Genomic DNA, 15,648 nt, shown 5'->3' with positions numbered 1-15,648 from the left:
AAAATAGAAAAGGCAATATGTTTGTTACATTTTTTGCAAAAACAGACATAATGTCTGATAGGATAGCCGCAATCAGTGCTTTTACAATTTTACTTATAATCCGTCTTGATTGCAAAATGTTTAGTCATATGACCGGTTTCAGTTCATCTAAAACCATCTTCAGATCTTATGTTTCGGTTACAGGAGTAACCCGTCCAAATCCAGCAACTTTCACCACTTCTTTAGCTCATTCTTTGGTGACACTATCAGCCTCATCACCGGTTGTACACAACATTTCCCACCTATAATCAACCTCAGAGAGATGAAAAGATCAAAATCTGAACGTTCCAGATCACGGTTGCGAGCGGGGCGATTCAAGATGTTCCAGAGTTGCTTTGTGACGTTGGATGTGCTGAAACGTGACCTGTTATGCCACAAACACCCGCCCTTCATTAACATTAGCCTTCTTTTGTTCTGTGTCGCCCTTTGTAGATTTTTACGTTTCACAATACAACTCAGCAATAATTGTTTTCCCACGAGTCACAAATTCAATGAGGAAAACCCCATTATATCCCAAAACACAGAAGACATCATTTTTCGGGTCGAAATGACGGTTTCGATTTCTTCGCATTGATTATCTTCTCGTCTTATGGTGCACTGGGTGCATCACAACTGAGTCAAGGAAACGTTCACGTTCCAGTTTGAAGTGTTTGAGAACTTCCCTTATGGGAATGGTTTCTGTTGACATCGTATTGATCTGTGAACCGTTTTGTACCCATGTTCCTCGTAGTTTTCGAAAATGAAGTGTTTCACTCATGAGTAATAATGAAAAGATATGGTGATCCGTGGAAACATTGCAGTTACGACGGTTGACAAAAATATGAAAACACAGCAAGAAATGCATGCCTGAACATAACTACAGATGCTAGCCAAGCCTGGAGGTTGCACTGTTGTATTTGACCACCAACGGCCACTGTGGAATGTAGCAAGCGTCAGTTGTGGACAGAACTGTGTTCTGTGTAGTTGTATGTTACGTCGGAGCTACGTGAATTCGAACGTGGGCCAGTAGTTGGTGCTCAGATGGTACATGCTTCCGTAATCGAGGTAGCCAAAGTGTCTGGTGTTTGGAAAGGCACCGTACCAAAGATCTATACCGTGTACAGGGAAAGCGGAAATACATCATCTGCTAAGTCACAACATGGATGAAAATGTGTGTTGAGTGATCGTGACAGACGGTCAGTGAAGAGGTTTCTGGCAAAAAATAAGAGGACCGCAGCTGCAAATGTCATTGGAGAAGTGAATCTCACACCCACGAACCCTATCAGCACCAAACACAACACGAAGGGAGCCCTATAAGTAGATAATGACAGGACGAGCTGGAAACCACCCATCAGTGAAGAATATGCTCATGACAGAAAAACGTGATGCCATTGCCATAATATCTGGACTAAGGAAGCAACGGAAGAAAGCCTTTTGGTCGGAAGGGTCTTGTTTCACGCTCTTTCCAACCTCTGAAGCTTATGTCCCAAGAGCGAAACATGATGGTTCGTTGATGATTTTGGCACCTACATCGTGATATCTTTTGGACCCCATGGTTACCCTGCAAGGTGGCGATACTGCCGTAGTTTATGTCACCACTCTGGCTGGTCGGGCCTTTCCCATATTGCAATGTTTGTTTCCCAGTTTTGATGCTGCATTCCAAGACGACAAGTCGCGTCATCCAGGACTGGTTTTGTGAGCACGCTGATTATTTGTTGCATCTCCGCTGGTCACCATAGTAGCCAGTTCTCAATGAGTATTTTGGTGTACTTCAGAGAGATGCTTTAGTGGCCGCTCTCCACCTCCATCACCTTCACCTGAACTTTGCATCGTTACTTGAACCTACCTAGCCGTAACTTTGCATCCACTTTTCTCTCATCTGTTCCCCCGCCACCTATTTGTAATGTTATGTGAGCCCCACTGTCCCTTTCCTTTTTTTTAACTAATTTGTGCCTGATTTTATTCTGAGAAGCTCAGCAATGTATTCAAATAACGTAAATGTAAATTTGAGTCAAAAAGTACTTGAAGTTAAGTGAAGTGCAGCTGGACAGCAACAACTCGTTAGCGCGCAGTCCCCGCAACGATAGTAGTTGTGAATCTTTGAGTATGGACTCTAAACAAAAAGACAATTGATTTATTAAAAAAAAGAGGAGTGTCAATCTGTATCTTGTGGAAAGAGGGCGTCGCTCGGAACATATTGTTACATTTAATGAAAATTGCTGCTTCAGTGACAAAACCGAGTAAAGTATGTGTAATAGTTGCTTAACTTTCATGTATGCAAACTTTCTGGAAGTGAAGAATAGAAATATCTTGTTTTTTTGGAGAAAGAGGAGAACTTCATTGTCGTCGCCGGCTATCAATCAACAGAACTGTAAGTGTACATAGTTCACTAAACTACAGAAAAAGAAATGCATTCTCTATAGTTTTCATTCAATACGTAACAGCCTCTCATAATTTCTTAATTGTACTAATTGGATTATGTTCTTGTGTAATAGTATGGTGCTGAACTCCACTGACCAATTTTGATGCAGCAGGACGTGTAGTTTGAAGGAAGTTTGTGTGCTAAGCGATCTCCTTTTCTTACGAAAAGCAGATTGCTGTTTGATCTTATTTACTTACAACAGTGGTCCCTTAGGTATGAAAAGCTACCAAAACTTGGGCTCAAAGCTATCCGCAATATGGCCAAGTAACTAACAGAGTCGTATTTGAAACCTTAAAGAATAATAACTTGCTTCAAATTATAATACATCACCAACTTGTGCAGAAGCAGATCATTCAAGGAGGCAGCAACCAAAATTCAGGTACCAGTTACGACTTAAATTAAAAATCTCGATCAAAAATCAATCTCTCTCTCTCTCCAAACACATATATAAATATTCATATTATTAAGATAAAAGTCATTTTATATACTCACCATTTAAATCTTTAACTACATCACTACACCTTCAATTTTCTTTCACATTAAATAATCACTTAATAAGGTAAATAAATGACACAACACACCTTTGGAGAATAACAAAGAAAGCGAACATTTTTAGTTCAAAGAATAGACTAGAGGTAAAGCTGGTAACACAACACAAAACGCACGACGCATACATAGCCAGAAAGATATTAACAATAGCGATGCTGTGTTCTCGTATTTTCACATTACGAAATGCATAGTTCTGCAACGTAATATTTGTTTAGACCAACATCAAAAGTGCCGAAAGAAGAAATAACTGAAAAAGGTGAAAGTGGATGGCTTTTCCTGATATGAGTGAAAATCAGACATGAAATACCGTAAGTAAAATCAACATCTCTTGTAATGAATCTTTTTAGGTCTAGAAAGAAAGAAGATTTGTAAATACCGCTCTTTGAAGATCACTGGTGATGTTTTATTTCAGTGAAAAGAAATGCGTTTGATGACAAAAGGACGTGTTTCCTTGTAGTTGCAAAAACAGAATTAAAATTCTTTCAATAATTTATCCTATAACTTCTTAAGATACTATGACCCCGGTTTTAATGCCTCGAAACATTCTCCTTGTTAAATGAAATACGACCCGTGAGTGAGGAACAGCGCAGTCTGGCTGACTTTTACCTCATATGTTGCAATGACCAAGAACTCTCACAGCACAGCGGAATACTGAACGGCGGACTTAAGTTAAGCCAAGATATCTTGAAGCCATAACCTTTGTAGCAAATATATGTATCTGGTGTTGAATCCTCCCTTGCAGGGGGAATTCATGCAATGCAAATGGAGTTGCGTATGATATATTACAACACCAAATACTGAAAATATGCTCGTGTGATACCTAACGTCACCTCTTTATCAATGCACTGAAAAATAAAATAATCTCTCCGCTGAAGGCAGACTATTCACTTTCTTTGTCAAGGAAAAGGAAACTGATTCTAATAAATACCCTTTTGAATGATGTTCTTAAGGGAGCACATGTGAGAATTCAGACAAAGATCGTAGGAGTGGAAATAACTACTTAAGACTCGCCAATTGTGTGAAAACTGATAAGCAATTATATCGTATGCATAAAACGAATACAAAGTCCCATGTCTTATGAACAAGTATACTTGAACGGCCCGCGTAACTCTACACGGACATACATTTACAAAAATCAGAAAAACAATCTGTGCCCACATCAACGCTCATAATACTATACTATTTACTGACCGGAAAAACAATGGCATAAACTATTTTCAGACTCGGATAAATGAATACGAAACCGATATCGAATCCTGCATCTTTCAATCAACTCGTGTAATAGAACAAAGAAACTAACATTGCTCAAAGAAAATGAATTCAAAAGCGTCTCTCGTGAATAAATCTGAAAACAACGAAACGGATAATTACGCAAAGGCAACGCAGACAAGCATCCATCTCCACTGAATTATGGACGAAGCCGATTCAATTTTCCCATTTCAATACCACAAGTGCCTTCAAAAATGGCTCAAATGGCTCTGAGCACTATGGGACTTAACTTCTGAGGTCATCAGTCCCCTAGAACTTAGAACTACTTAAACCTAACTAACCTGAGGACACCACACACACCCATACCCGAGGCAGGATTCGAGCCTGCGACCGTAGCAATCGCGCGGTTCCAGACTGTAACGCCTAGAACCGCTCGGCCACCACGGCCGGCCACAAGTGCCTATCTCTGACACTAAAGCGCTATCCCACAACTCGGTACCAGTTGCAGGCTGTCTATTTAACGGCTCCCAGGGGCAACAAAAATTTGATTTTCAACATTGCGCGTATTTATTGTCCAAGTTTAAAGTACTGTTATAATCTGTTGATTAACAGCTACAACGTTATGTTAAAAGTTTAAAACAATAAGACAAGTGTTATATTTGGGATCTGTGTGTTTGCCTTGTATAGCGTAACTGACGGCGCGTAAATATCCGGATTATAATCATCTAGTATCTAAGAACGAGTGAATTTAGCGACTTCGAACAAACCTTACACATAATTTCAACGTTTTATGAAACTATTTTCCCCACAATATGTTGAAAGGAAGAAGTCTATCGCTTACTATATTTTTGCTGTTCTTGCGATTAAACTCCAACATCAGGCATGACGTTTTAATTTATAACTTCTTTACTGACGACTCTATTTGCAACACAGTTCGCAGACAGTATCCGTTCATACCACTGAATGTACCTCCAATATTGTGTCATTGTACAACCTGTAGTTGAAGAGATATGAGGTCATAAACATTTATATGTGCGATAAACTAGCTTAAAACGGAGAGCAAATTACCCAGTCTCTACCTATCCAGTATTTCATGATTAGAGCACTTAGCGACTTCGAAGAAGCTTTAAACGTAATTTCAAACCTTTCCGAATGTTTTTCTCGCTTACATGTTTAATGCCAAATTTTTAACTTAGTAACTTGTTTGTAAAGTAATCAGACATTTGAACCTGTTTTATATGCAGCAGTTTGATTCTTTAAGGAGTCTGGGTTCTGCTACTACTAAAAAGTTCGCCAAGCCCAACAAGCAGCAAAACAGAGCTTTCTACGGCAGGAGACGAAGTTCAAGAAGATCGTCCGTTTGTCCCACAAGGCACACTAACTGGTCTCCGCTCCAAGCAATATTATTGTTCGACTGATCTCAGATCTCAAGCACCTTGCTTAAGGCATGACTTTGCGGTACTCAACCAAAGATAAAGCTAGTGTGGCAGACGGAAGACTGACTTAATGTTCCTTGAGACATGCAAATGATTATCGATACACATATGAATATATAATACGATAGATATCTATAGCAGGCGGCTTTCAGATTATCATCGTAGGCGGTACTGTTCTAGTTGCAAGAAGTCTTCTAACACGTTGAACAGTTTTCAGGACGGAGGAGCAACATCTGTAATCCGCAAGCCATCATATGGTATGTGGGGCGTATATACTGTGCAGCAGTCCGCGGCTCGTGATCTTGCTGTAGCGTTCTCTCTTCCCGCGCACGAGGTCCCGGGTTCGATTCCCGGCGGGAATCTCTGCCTCGAGATGATTGGGTGTTGTGTGTCTTTCATCATCATTTCATCCTCATTCACTCGCAAGTCGCCGTAGTGGCGTTAAAGAACTTGCGGAGCGGCGGCCGAACTGTCCCGCGAGGGGTCTCCCGGCCACCAATGCCATACGCTCGTTATTATTACTGTGCAACATAATCGTTTTGCCACCTCCATGTTCCACTCGCCCATACTACGAGACAAGGAAAGTGATCTGTAGTATTCACCTGTATATGCAAGAAAGTCTCTGAACTTTCAGTCGTTATCATTACGTCAGACGGAGAATATAGCGTGTTTCCTGACGCGTGTTGGAAGGTGGGTACTTGGAAGGTTGAGAATAAGGGTCCACGTGATGCGTAGTCATTTTCCTATAGCATCTTCCACAGTTGTATGTTGGGCACTTTTGTAACACTCTCTACCTATGTAAGAAAAATCATTATTAAGCGTGCAGCTCTTTCTCGAATCTTCCCTGTTGTCATTGATCAAACTTCGTAAAGACCTCAGATAGACGAACAACAGTAAGAATTTGTCAGATGAAGCTTTTCTAAGCGTCATGCGTCAGGTGTGAGTTATACTTTCTTCGATAATCTGAGGCGTCTTTCAGGGCCGTTCCATTTTAAATCTTTCAAGAAAGCTAACTGATGGTTGTGACTGAGTCAAATGGCAGATTTCTGATTGTGTGGTCAACGATTCCGGGGCTGTTTTATTCATCAATTATTATTAGCGTCAGATATAAATGTGGCAGGAAGAGACCCCCATACCACCGAAAGTAGTTGCCGTTATTCTTTTATTGAGGTAGTTTGCTTGTACGCAGCAACTATACAGCCCCGTCAGAGGGGGAAATAGATATAGGCAAACTCTGGCAGAAATTACAGCAACACATATTATCAAAAATTTACTACATTTTCTTAAGAGAAATTATGCATTATGTAATTTTAGTGTGATGTAATTCAAAGTTCACTTGCGCTGATCTACCTTTGAACACTGGCGTAGTCCTGAATCCAGTGAACGATGACTAACATAACACGAAGACTGTCCAGTTGGGTTTTTCTGGGGTGTGACGGTAGTTAAGTCGGGATGCTGCTATAGAACCAACTCACTGATTGGAACCGCGCGTCGGCACATCAGCAGATATCCGCGCTTACTGGATGCCTGTTTACTTGAGAACTATTTGTGTTGCGTCAGACGGACGTCAGCGTTATATGTGCCCTGTATGGAGTCTGACTAAAGTGCGCTCCACGAAAACTATGGTTCGGTAGTTTTGCTACAACTCATAAATGACAAACATGAAAGAGACATAAATGAATGTGTGACACAGAAATTGGGATCCGGCGATTGTTCTTTGTTTTTTGTTTGTTTGTTTGTTTGCTTGTTTGTTTTGCACATAGTTGGAACAGCATATCGTTCAGTGTTATTTCACTAAGTATTTTATATCCTTAAAAAATATAAACACTTTATCAGTAATAAAGCTTAGTTGATCGCGTACCTTCTGCACTTTTATGTAACCAAAACAGTTACATTTGGTGCAAGTAAAGTTTACGTGGGCAAATATAAAAATGTGTATATCATTATCGTTGATATTTTGTACTCAATAGAACGTTCTTCATTATGATGGAAGATAAGCATTCCTGTTATTATTGGCAAGTGCGAGACTTATTTATGAATAATAGAAAGATGTTATATATTCACTGGACGGTTTTTGATACTTTTTCTTTTGCATTTTTTTAAGTTTTACCTTTTTTGAGGAAATTCCGTTTTCTAGCACTCTGTGATGAACCTGTATGTCTTTATTTGTTGTACTGCAATATCCCTCTTTTTCACGTTAGAAATCAACAATGTTCGAATAAAAATAGAATTAAATCTTTGTAATTTCAGTTTTTATATGATGATGATGATAGGTCCCAGACTCCGAGAAGTGTAGGGAACGATGCGTCAGACCCGCACCGCCGACTAGACAAGGTCGTAGCGGAGGTGGTTTGACATTGCCTTCCTCCGATCGTAATGGGGATGAATGATGATGATGAAGACAACAACACCCAATAATCTCGAGGCAGGGAAAATTCCTCATCCTGCCGGGAATCGAACGCGGGACCCAGTGCGCAGAAAGCGAGAACGCTACCGCAAGACCACGAGCTGCGGACATTTTTCTATGAATACCATTTATTTTAAAGTAACAGACGGGTAGATAACTACGTACGGCTCTTTGTATATCTTCATTCAGTTTCTATGCGGTTCACCATTTCTGGTTTCTAGGGAACCCCAGTAAGAGACTGATCCCATACGCAAACGAAGGTATCGAAATGGGTAACCCCCGATAGGTACGCAACCCTCCTAACGCACAGATAACGCAGTTACAATACAACTCAACGTCTGACCATTATTATGCTGAGCCTCTCTGGAAGCTGGCTTTGTTGTGTGGCGCCCTGTCTGCATATGGCTGTGTGGCGTATTTGCTGGAGGACGCAGCAAGGTATTATCGTCTATTACCGCGCATTATATTGCATTGATCTACATTCATGCTCAACTGTCAGTCATTCCCTCAAGTATTAAATTTGTTAGGTATTATTGAATATCGTAACGAGGTGTTCTCAATTAATACAACTGTGTCGTCTCCAAACGGCCTCAGAGATCCAATGTCATTCTCTTCCACCTCGTTTATATACTGTATATCTCTCCAATTACACTTACTTAAAATGCACCGAAGCTTTTCTGAGAACGTCTTCTCATTAGAAACGACTGTCTGGATTCTATTTGCTCAGACGTCTCCACTGAAATCGGACACCACAACGGTTAGTATCTGTATCAAATCCTTCCCGGAAAGTAAGAAACAGCGTATCAACGTCGGCTCGTTTACCTACAGCCACCTGTATCTTGTGAACGAACAGAGCAAGCAAAGTTTCACACATTCGGTCTTGCGACATTCGACGGTACAGTAAAGTATCTCCTTCATTACCTAAAATCTACTTTTAATTAATCCTGTCGTCCACGAATGGGGGTGTTTAACTGATAAGAATTGAGCTGCTTGTTTTCCCACGCTCTTCACATTTCTGGACGAGTCGGTTATCACGCTCGACACATGTGGAATTACGAAACACTTTCAACAACGTTCCTGAAAAGACTCACATGCGGAAGGAATACAACATCACAATAAACTTGACAGATGCGTGTACTGTGTTCAAAGATTTGGAGCTCAGTACACCCATGCAACAGTATGCGGCTCCACATCGTGACACCTGGACCACCAAAACAATCATTTTCCGCAATGTTTCTGGGTTTAGTACATGTTCCCACATCTCACCATATGAGGGTACATCCAGCATTGTCGAACATGTTACTTTTGATGGTCCAAGCGTTACGGTGTGGGAACATATAATGTTACATGGACGTACTGACATCCAGATCTTCGAACGCAACACACTCATTGGTCAAAGTTATTATGCCACTGTACCCGTTCCCCATGTTCGTCTCTTCCGGGATGCATTCGATCTTGGTTATATTTTTATGGATGAGAATGCGCGACCGCATTGAACTGTGGAGGTGGAGAGCTCGTGGGACAATAGAAAATCCGGCGGATGGGCTGAGCTGCCTGTTACCAAGATTTAAATCCCATCGAGCATGGTATGCACTGGGGAGACGTACTGCAGCTTGTCCACATTAACCAACGACAATCTAGCTGTTTCGAGCCCACTCGGGAGGATTGGAGAGCCCCATCAAAAGAACTCCTAAATAGCCTTGTGACCAGCATCGCAGAACGGTACAAGCATGCATTGCCATCCGTGGTGGTCAGACACCCTGTTAAGAACCATGTCCCGCCGTTAGTAATGGCCAGGAGACCATCATAATCGCAGTGACTTGAAGTGTCATTTGTTTTCGTATCATTGGGGATTTATTTCTGTTCTGCACTGTACTTTAGTATATTGTAGCGATTGTATCTATGTGTTGTCCAAGTTTCATCGAGCTATTTCACTTGGCCGTGAAACATCATGCAAAACTTGATTCCACCCCCTTAAATTTTTCAAACCAGTGTAGTTGGTGCAGCTCTCCATCTTCAGCCACCCAACGTCTTCAAGCACTAAAATATCACGCTGAGGAAAGAACACACGAAAATCCACGTGAGTAGATGTCAATATCATGAAAATAACTAAGGAAAGTGCGAACTGATCTCTTCCTTGTCTCTGCGTTCAAAGAATTTGAGTCGCATACAACATCAGCATGCTTTGAATAAGGAAACTTTTCTTTGGCTGATGTTTATAGCGGACTCGGGTAGGCGCGCCGGCCCCGGATCGAATCCGACCGGCGGATTAACGACGAGGGCCGGTGTGCCGGCCAGCCTGGATGTGTTTTTTAGGCGGTTTTCCACATCCTCCTAGGTGAATACCGAGCTGGTCCCCACGTCCCGCCTCAGTTACACGACTCGCAGACATTTCAAACACATTCACGATTTACACTAGACGCAGACAGCTGGGATACACTAATTCCATCCTGGAGGATATGGGGTGGCGGCAGGAAGGGCATCCGGCCACCCCTTACACTTAACATTGCCAAATCCGTACTTAACCCTGCCGACCCTGTTCACTATGCGGGATAAAGGCGGTAGCAAAAGAAAGAAAGGGTGCGCTCCCCTTATTAGGCTTAAGAAAACGCTAAATTTGGAAGGATATGAGCACATTTTATGGCATTGTGTACTGCGTACAGTAGAGGAACAATTGGTAATTGTTTGTATAAGAATGATAACGCTTCTTGTCGTAAAACAGCTTATGTTTTATGACAGTAACAAACATTCCTGAAACTGACTGATCTGTCCACCGTCAAGAACTGGACCCAACTGAACACTTCCGGTTGTGATAAAAGGATGACTTCACTCCATACCCCGACGTCCTACATAGTTACCTTCTCTCGTTTCGATTCTTAGGGAGGATTGGCAGCTATTCTTCCATAGGTCATTCAGACACCTGACTGAAAGTGTCCCCAGTAGAGCTCAAGACGTCATAAACGCGAATGGTAGACGTACTCCACATTACGTCCAGCATCAAGTGTCCAAACACTTTTAATCAGATAGGGTATAGCGCTGCTACCAGCTGTGTGCATTCGATTTAAAACAAAAGGCTGTCCTCAACAAAACACATTATTTGAATGACCTTTCAGGAGGGGTCGATGGTCATGGCCTTCCTCGTCCCTCGAGCCGCCTATCCGTCGACTGCGCCAAGGCGCACAAGGGGCTGTTCGGCGGCATCTTCGTGGTGGTGCTCACCATCATCTCGCTCATCCTCTTCTTCGTCCTCCACAAGGATGACGACTACCGGGAGGCTGCGGAGCAGCAGGTGACCATCTCCGAGATCTCGCTGTATGTGATCTGCTCTGTGGCCACCATCATTTGCATGCTGCAGCTCCGGGAACTCAGATACTACCGCACGCTACCCGGTAAGTCTCCTCGCGAAGTAATGTATTTCTAGAGGATTAGACCCGTGCAGATGAAAAAAAAAAGACAGATAAATACTGACCTCTTATTGTGCCTCAGATTCATTTCATTTCTTGGCGTTTACAGACATTTGCATGTTTGTTAGAGGAGGTCCTCGGATACATTTGTATTTCTACTTTTCACTCCAATCAAGTTACTCATTGTCACTCTCATACTTTCTCCCTCTCGCACTCTCCCTCCCCCCCCCCCCTCTCTCTCTCCCCCTCTATCTCTACTCACACACACACACACACACACCCGAAGTGATATACTACCTTTCAATTACGGTATTTGCGGAGGAATCACTGTCGCAAAATACGAGTAATCATTCGGAGGGTCCTATAGTGGAATGACCACATAAAATAAATAGAAAAGCTGAGATTCATTGGGAGCATCTTCATGTAACGTAATTCATCTACAAAAGAAGTGGCTTACAAAATACCTGATAAGGGATTTTTTAGTATTGTTAATCAGTCTGGGACCCTTGCCACACTGGATCAGTAGAAGAGGTAGAGAAGATCCAACGAAGAACGACCATTTTAGTTACGGGTCGTTTTGGTGACATATGGGCATACTTTGTGGAGTATATATGTAAGTTTAAATACTTAGATCTCTCTCTCTCTCTCTGTGTCTCTCTCTCTGTCTATCTGTCTGTCTGTCTGTCTGTCTCTCTCTCTCTCTCTCTCTCTCTCTCTGTCTGTCTGTCTGTCTGTCTGTCTCTCTCTGTGTTGCTCTCTCTATCTCGCACACGCACACACACACACACACACAAACACACACACACACACACACAGAGAGAGAGAGAGAGAGAGAGAGAGAGAGAGAGAGAGAGTGGGAGCCGGCCAAAGTGGCCGTGCGGTTAAAGGCGCTGCAGTCTGGAACCGCGAGACCGCTACGGTCGCAGGTTCGAATCCTGCCTCGGGCATGGATGTTGGTCATGTCCTTAGGATAGTTAGGTTTAACTAGTTCTACGTTCTAGGGGACTAATGACCTCAGCAGTTGAGTCCCATAGTGCTCAGAGCCATTTGAAGAGAGAGTGGGAGAACTGCCCAAACGTATATATTCATATCCATTAGCGGGCTTACTTATCAATTCAGAACACAGAGTAGCTACTCACTGCAGAAATAATGTCGTACCGCTGAGAACGCTTCTTTATCCAAGGAAACATATGTCCCTGTTAATGGAGCTAAATTGATTGTTCTGTGTGATTCTATTTCATTGTAATGCACTGGAGCTAAAATTTCGTTTCAAAAGTGTCAGAGAGACGATAAAAAGGGTCTTTATTACTCAATTTCCTCACTTGACACGTTTAGGATCTACGAGTATTTCTGTCATCACATATCCAGTTGCACAGAGAGTCACAGGATACGAGCGTCACTATATACAATGAAGAGCCAAATAAAATCGTATACCCACCTAATGTCGTGTTGGACCACCGCAAGCATGCAAAAGTGCCGCAACACGACGTGGAATGGACTCGACTAATGTCTGAAATAGTGCTGGAGGGGATTAACACCATGAAATCCTGCAGGACTGCCCATAAATATGTAAGAGTAGGAGGGGGTGGAGATCTCTTCTGAACAGCACGTTGCAAGGCATTCCAGATATGCTCAATAATGTTCATGTCTGTTTAAACACTTCCGCTGGCCACCATACTTCCCAGACATGAACATTATTGAGCATATCTGGGATGCCTTGCAACATGCTATTCAGAGGAGATTTCACCCCGTCGTACTCTTACGGCCAAGATCGCTTAAATAATGTTTACTGGATGACCGGTTTCAACACATTAAAGGTGCCATCATCGGATCTGAATGTAGCTTAACATGTATAAATCATTTGGGTATAACGATACATGACGCTGACCAGCTCATATAAAATCATTGTCGTAGAAATAAAAATTAAAAATTAAAAAACAACTGCTCTCATGGTTTGTTTTTTAATCTTTAATTTTTATTTCTACGACAATCATTTTATATCAGGTGGTCTGCCACATGTGTCTTTATATCCATATGATTTATACATGTTAAGCTACTTTCAGATCCAATGATGGCACCTTTAATGTGTTGAAACCGATCATCCAGTAAACAGTATTTAAGCGATCTTGGCTTTTGAATTATTTCTACAACAGAGTGATCCCCCCACAACACACTATGTGTTCACTGCAAAGTACTCTTACGGATTTATGGGCAGCGCTTCAGGATTCATAGTGTCCATTCCCTACAGCACTACTCCAGACATTAGTCGAGTCCATGTCACGTCGTGTTGCGGCACTTCTGCGTGCTTGCGGTGGCCCTTCACGATACTAGGCAGGTGTACCAGTTTCTTTGGTTCTTCAGTGTATAACCATAGTCGTCTGCTTCGTACGAGATTTCTTGTCTCAGCTATATTGTATTAATTTCATTTTCTTTGCCATTCTTACGAGCGGTGACTGGAATCTTTCTTTCACCTGTAAATTTCTTAAAACTGATGACGCGTGTGGGGACAAAAACGTACCCAAACGCCAGTTTCTGTAGAATTAATTACAAATAGATCCGTGGTCAAGGGTTAGGGTCTATGACTAGTACTCAAAAAGTCATCGGTCTCGGGCGGTGGCGGTCGAGGACACACTATAATTAGTCACCCTAGTTCTGCCAACGGCCTAGTCAAAGAGGGCGCAGATTCAGGGCACTCTCTTGCCCTTGAGATAAGAATCTACTCCAGAAAGGTGGAACAATCAGCAATGAAAAATTGTATGAGGCAGTGGAAACCACTACATTAAAGAGCCAACAAAATAAAATCAGTTCATCTACACATTACCTGTTCAACATGTGATCAAGTGTCCATTTTGTAATTATACATCCACAACAAAGATAAAATTTGATTTCTGATATTATGATACGAAAAGAAATGAATCACGTATTGCTGTTAGTCTCCGTAACCAAGGTTGATAATGCTCCTCGACTACAGCTAATGTTGAGGAATGATGGTGGACATATTGAGCATTTCCTGTAAAGAACATCATCTTTGCTTTGTCTTACTTTGTTATGCTAATTATTGCTATTATGATCAGATGAGCGCCATCTGTCGGAAACTTTTTGAAGTTTTGTATTTTTTTGGTTGTAATAAAACCCCATGTCATTCCAAGCACGTGTGTCAATTTGTACCACTCTATCTACATTATTCCGTGATTTATTCAGTTTTCAAATTTATACGGACTTTCTGATTACCCGGTATATAACGTAAGTATATATCTGTAAACATTGAATTAAAATACATGCAAACTGCAATCAAATTTTTTTAACTTCCTCGTCAAAAGCAGAGAAGAAAAAAAGTTACTTTAAACCATAAGTTTTTAGACAACCTACAATATACATTCCAAGCTTTTGAGCTCATGTCCTTCAGTCGCTATAATGGTCTTCTTGAATTAATTCTCTGGCCAAATCGTATACTAGCATTTGGTGATGAGAACCCCTTGCCGTAGGTCACCACGGTGGCTCGGGCCTGGGGCTGGACAACACGCTGCTGCTGATCGCACAGTCAGGCATGTTCCTGTACTGCACCTTCTCGGTGGTGGGCTGCGCATTCGAGTTGTCGCCGCTGCGACTGGCCACAGAGGTGGCCGGGCTGTTCCAGACGGTTCTGCAGACGGTGTGCGTGCTGGACGGCTCCAGGCGGCGTTGCCGCTCCGGCGACCAGGCGCGCCGCAAGCCGGGCCGCGAGCTGCTCACCTTCCTGCTGGTGGCCAACGCCGCCATGTGGCTCGTCAACGTGCTGCACAAGGGCCACGCCGAGTTCCGGCCGCAGCACCTCTCCTTCTTCGGCATCTGGGCCTGGGCCATCATCACGCACGTCTCCATGCCTCTCGCTATCTTCTACAGGTTCCACTCCACCATCTGCATCTTCGAGGTCTGGAAGACCGCCTACAAGGTCAAGCACGTCTCATAGCACAGCTGTCCTCTGTCCTCCTTGGGAGTTTCAGGCAAACTGGGGCCACATCCAACAAGACGTACTACAGTGAAGATCTCCCAGCATCTAATGTAACACTCGCTGACGAGACACTCCAAGACTTATATCGGGACTTCTGTGTCACAGCGATGCCTTTTTCGGAAGGTCTTGTCAGATTAAAAGTATGTGATAGACTGGGGCGCGAAACCAGAAACACTGCCTTTGGCAGGCAGTACTCTTACCATATCAACGGA

The 15,648-nt window shown here is 42.5% G+C and overlaps 1 protein-coding gene across 1 annotated transcript in view; it reads left to right on the top strand.

Moving 5' to 3' along the window:
• LOC126252227 (proton channel OtopLc-like) overlaps nt 1–15,394 on the top strand; it is a 136,916-nt gene extending 121,522 nt beyond the window's left edge. Inside the window, exons 10-11 of the mRNA XM_049953099.1 lie at nt 11,192–11,430; nt 14,916–15,394. Of these exons, the coding sequence (XP_049809056.1) occupies nt 11,192–11,430; nt 14,916–15,394 (718 nt within the window). The remainder of the gene's footprint in view (nt 1–11,191; nt 11,431–14,915) is intronic.
• Nucleotides 15,395–15,648: the final 254 nt, after the last annotated feature.

The sequence above is a fragment of the Schistocerca nitens genome, chromosome 4 (assembly GCF_023898315.1).
Source record: "Schistocerca nitens isolate TAMUIC-IGC-003100 chromosome 4, iqSchNite1.1, whole genome shotgun sequence".
Classification (NCBI taxonomy): domain Eukaryota; kingdom Metazoa; phylum Arthropoda; class Insecta; order Orthoptera; family Acrididae; genus Schistocerca; species Schistocerca nitens.
Note: the sequence above shows the minus strand (reverse complement) of the source record. Positions and strands in the feature narration are given on the sequence as shown.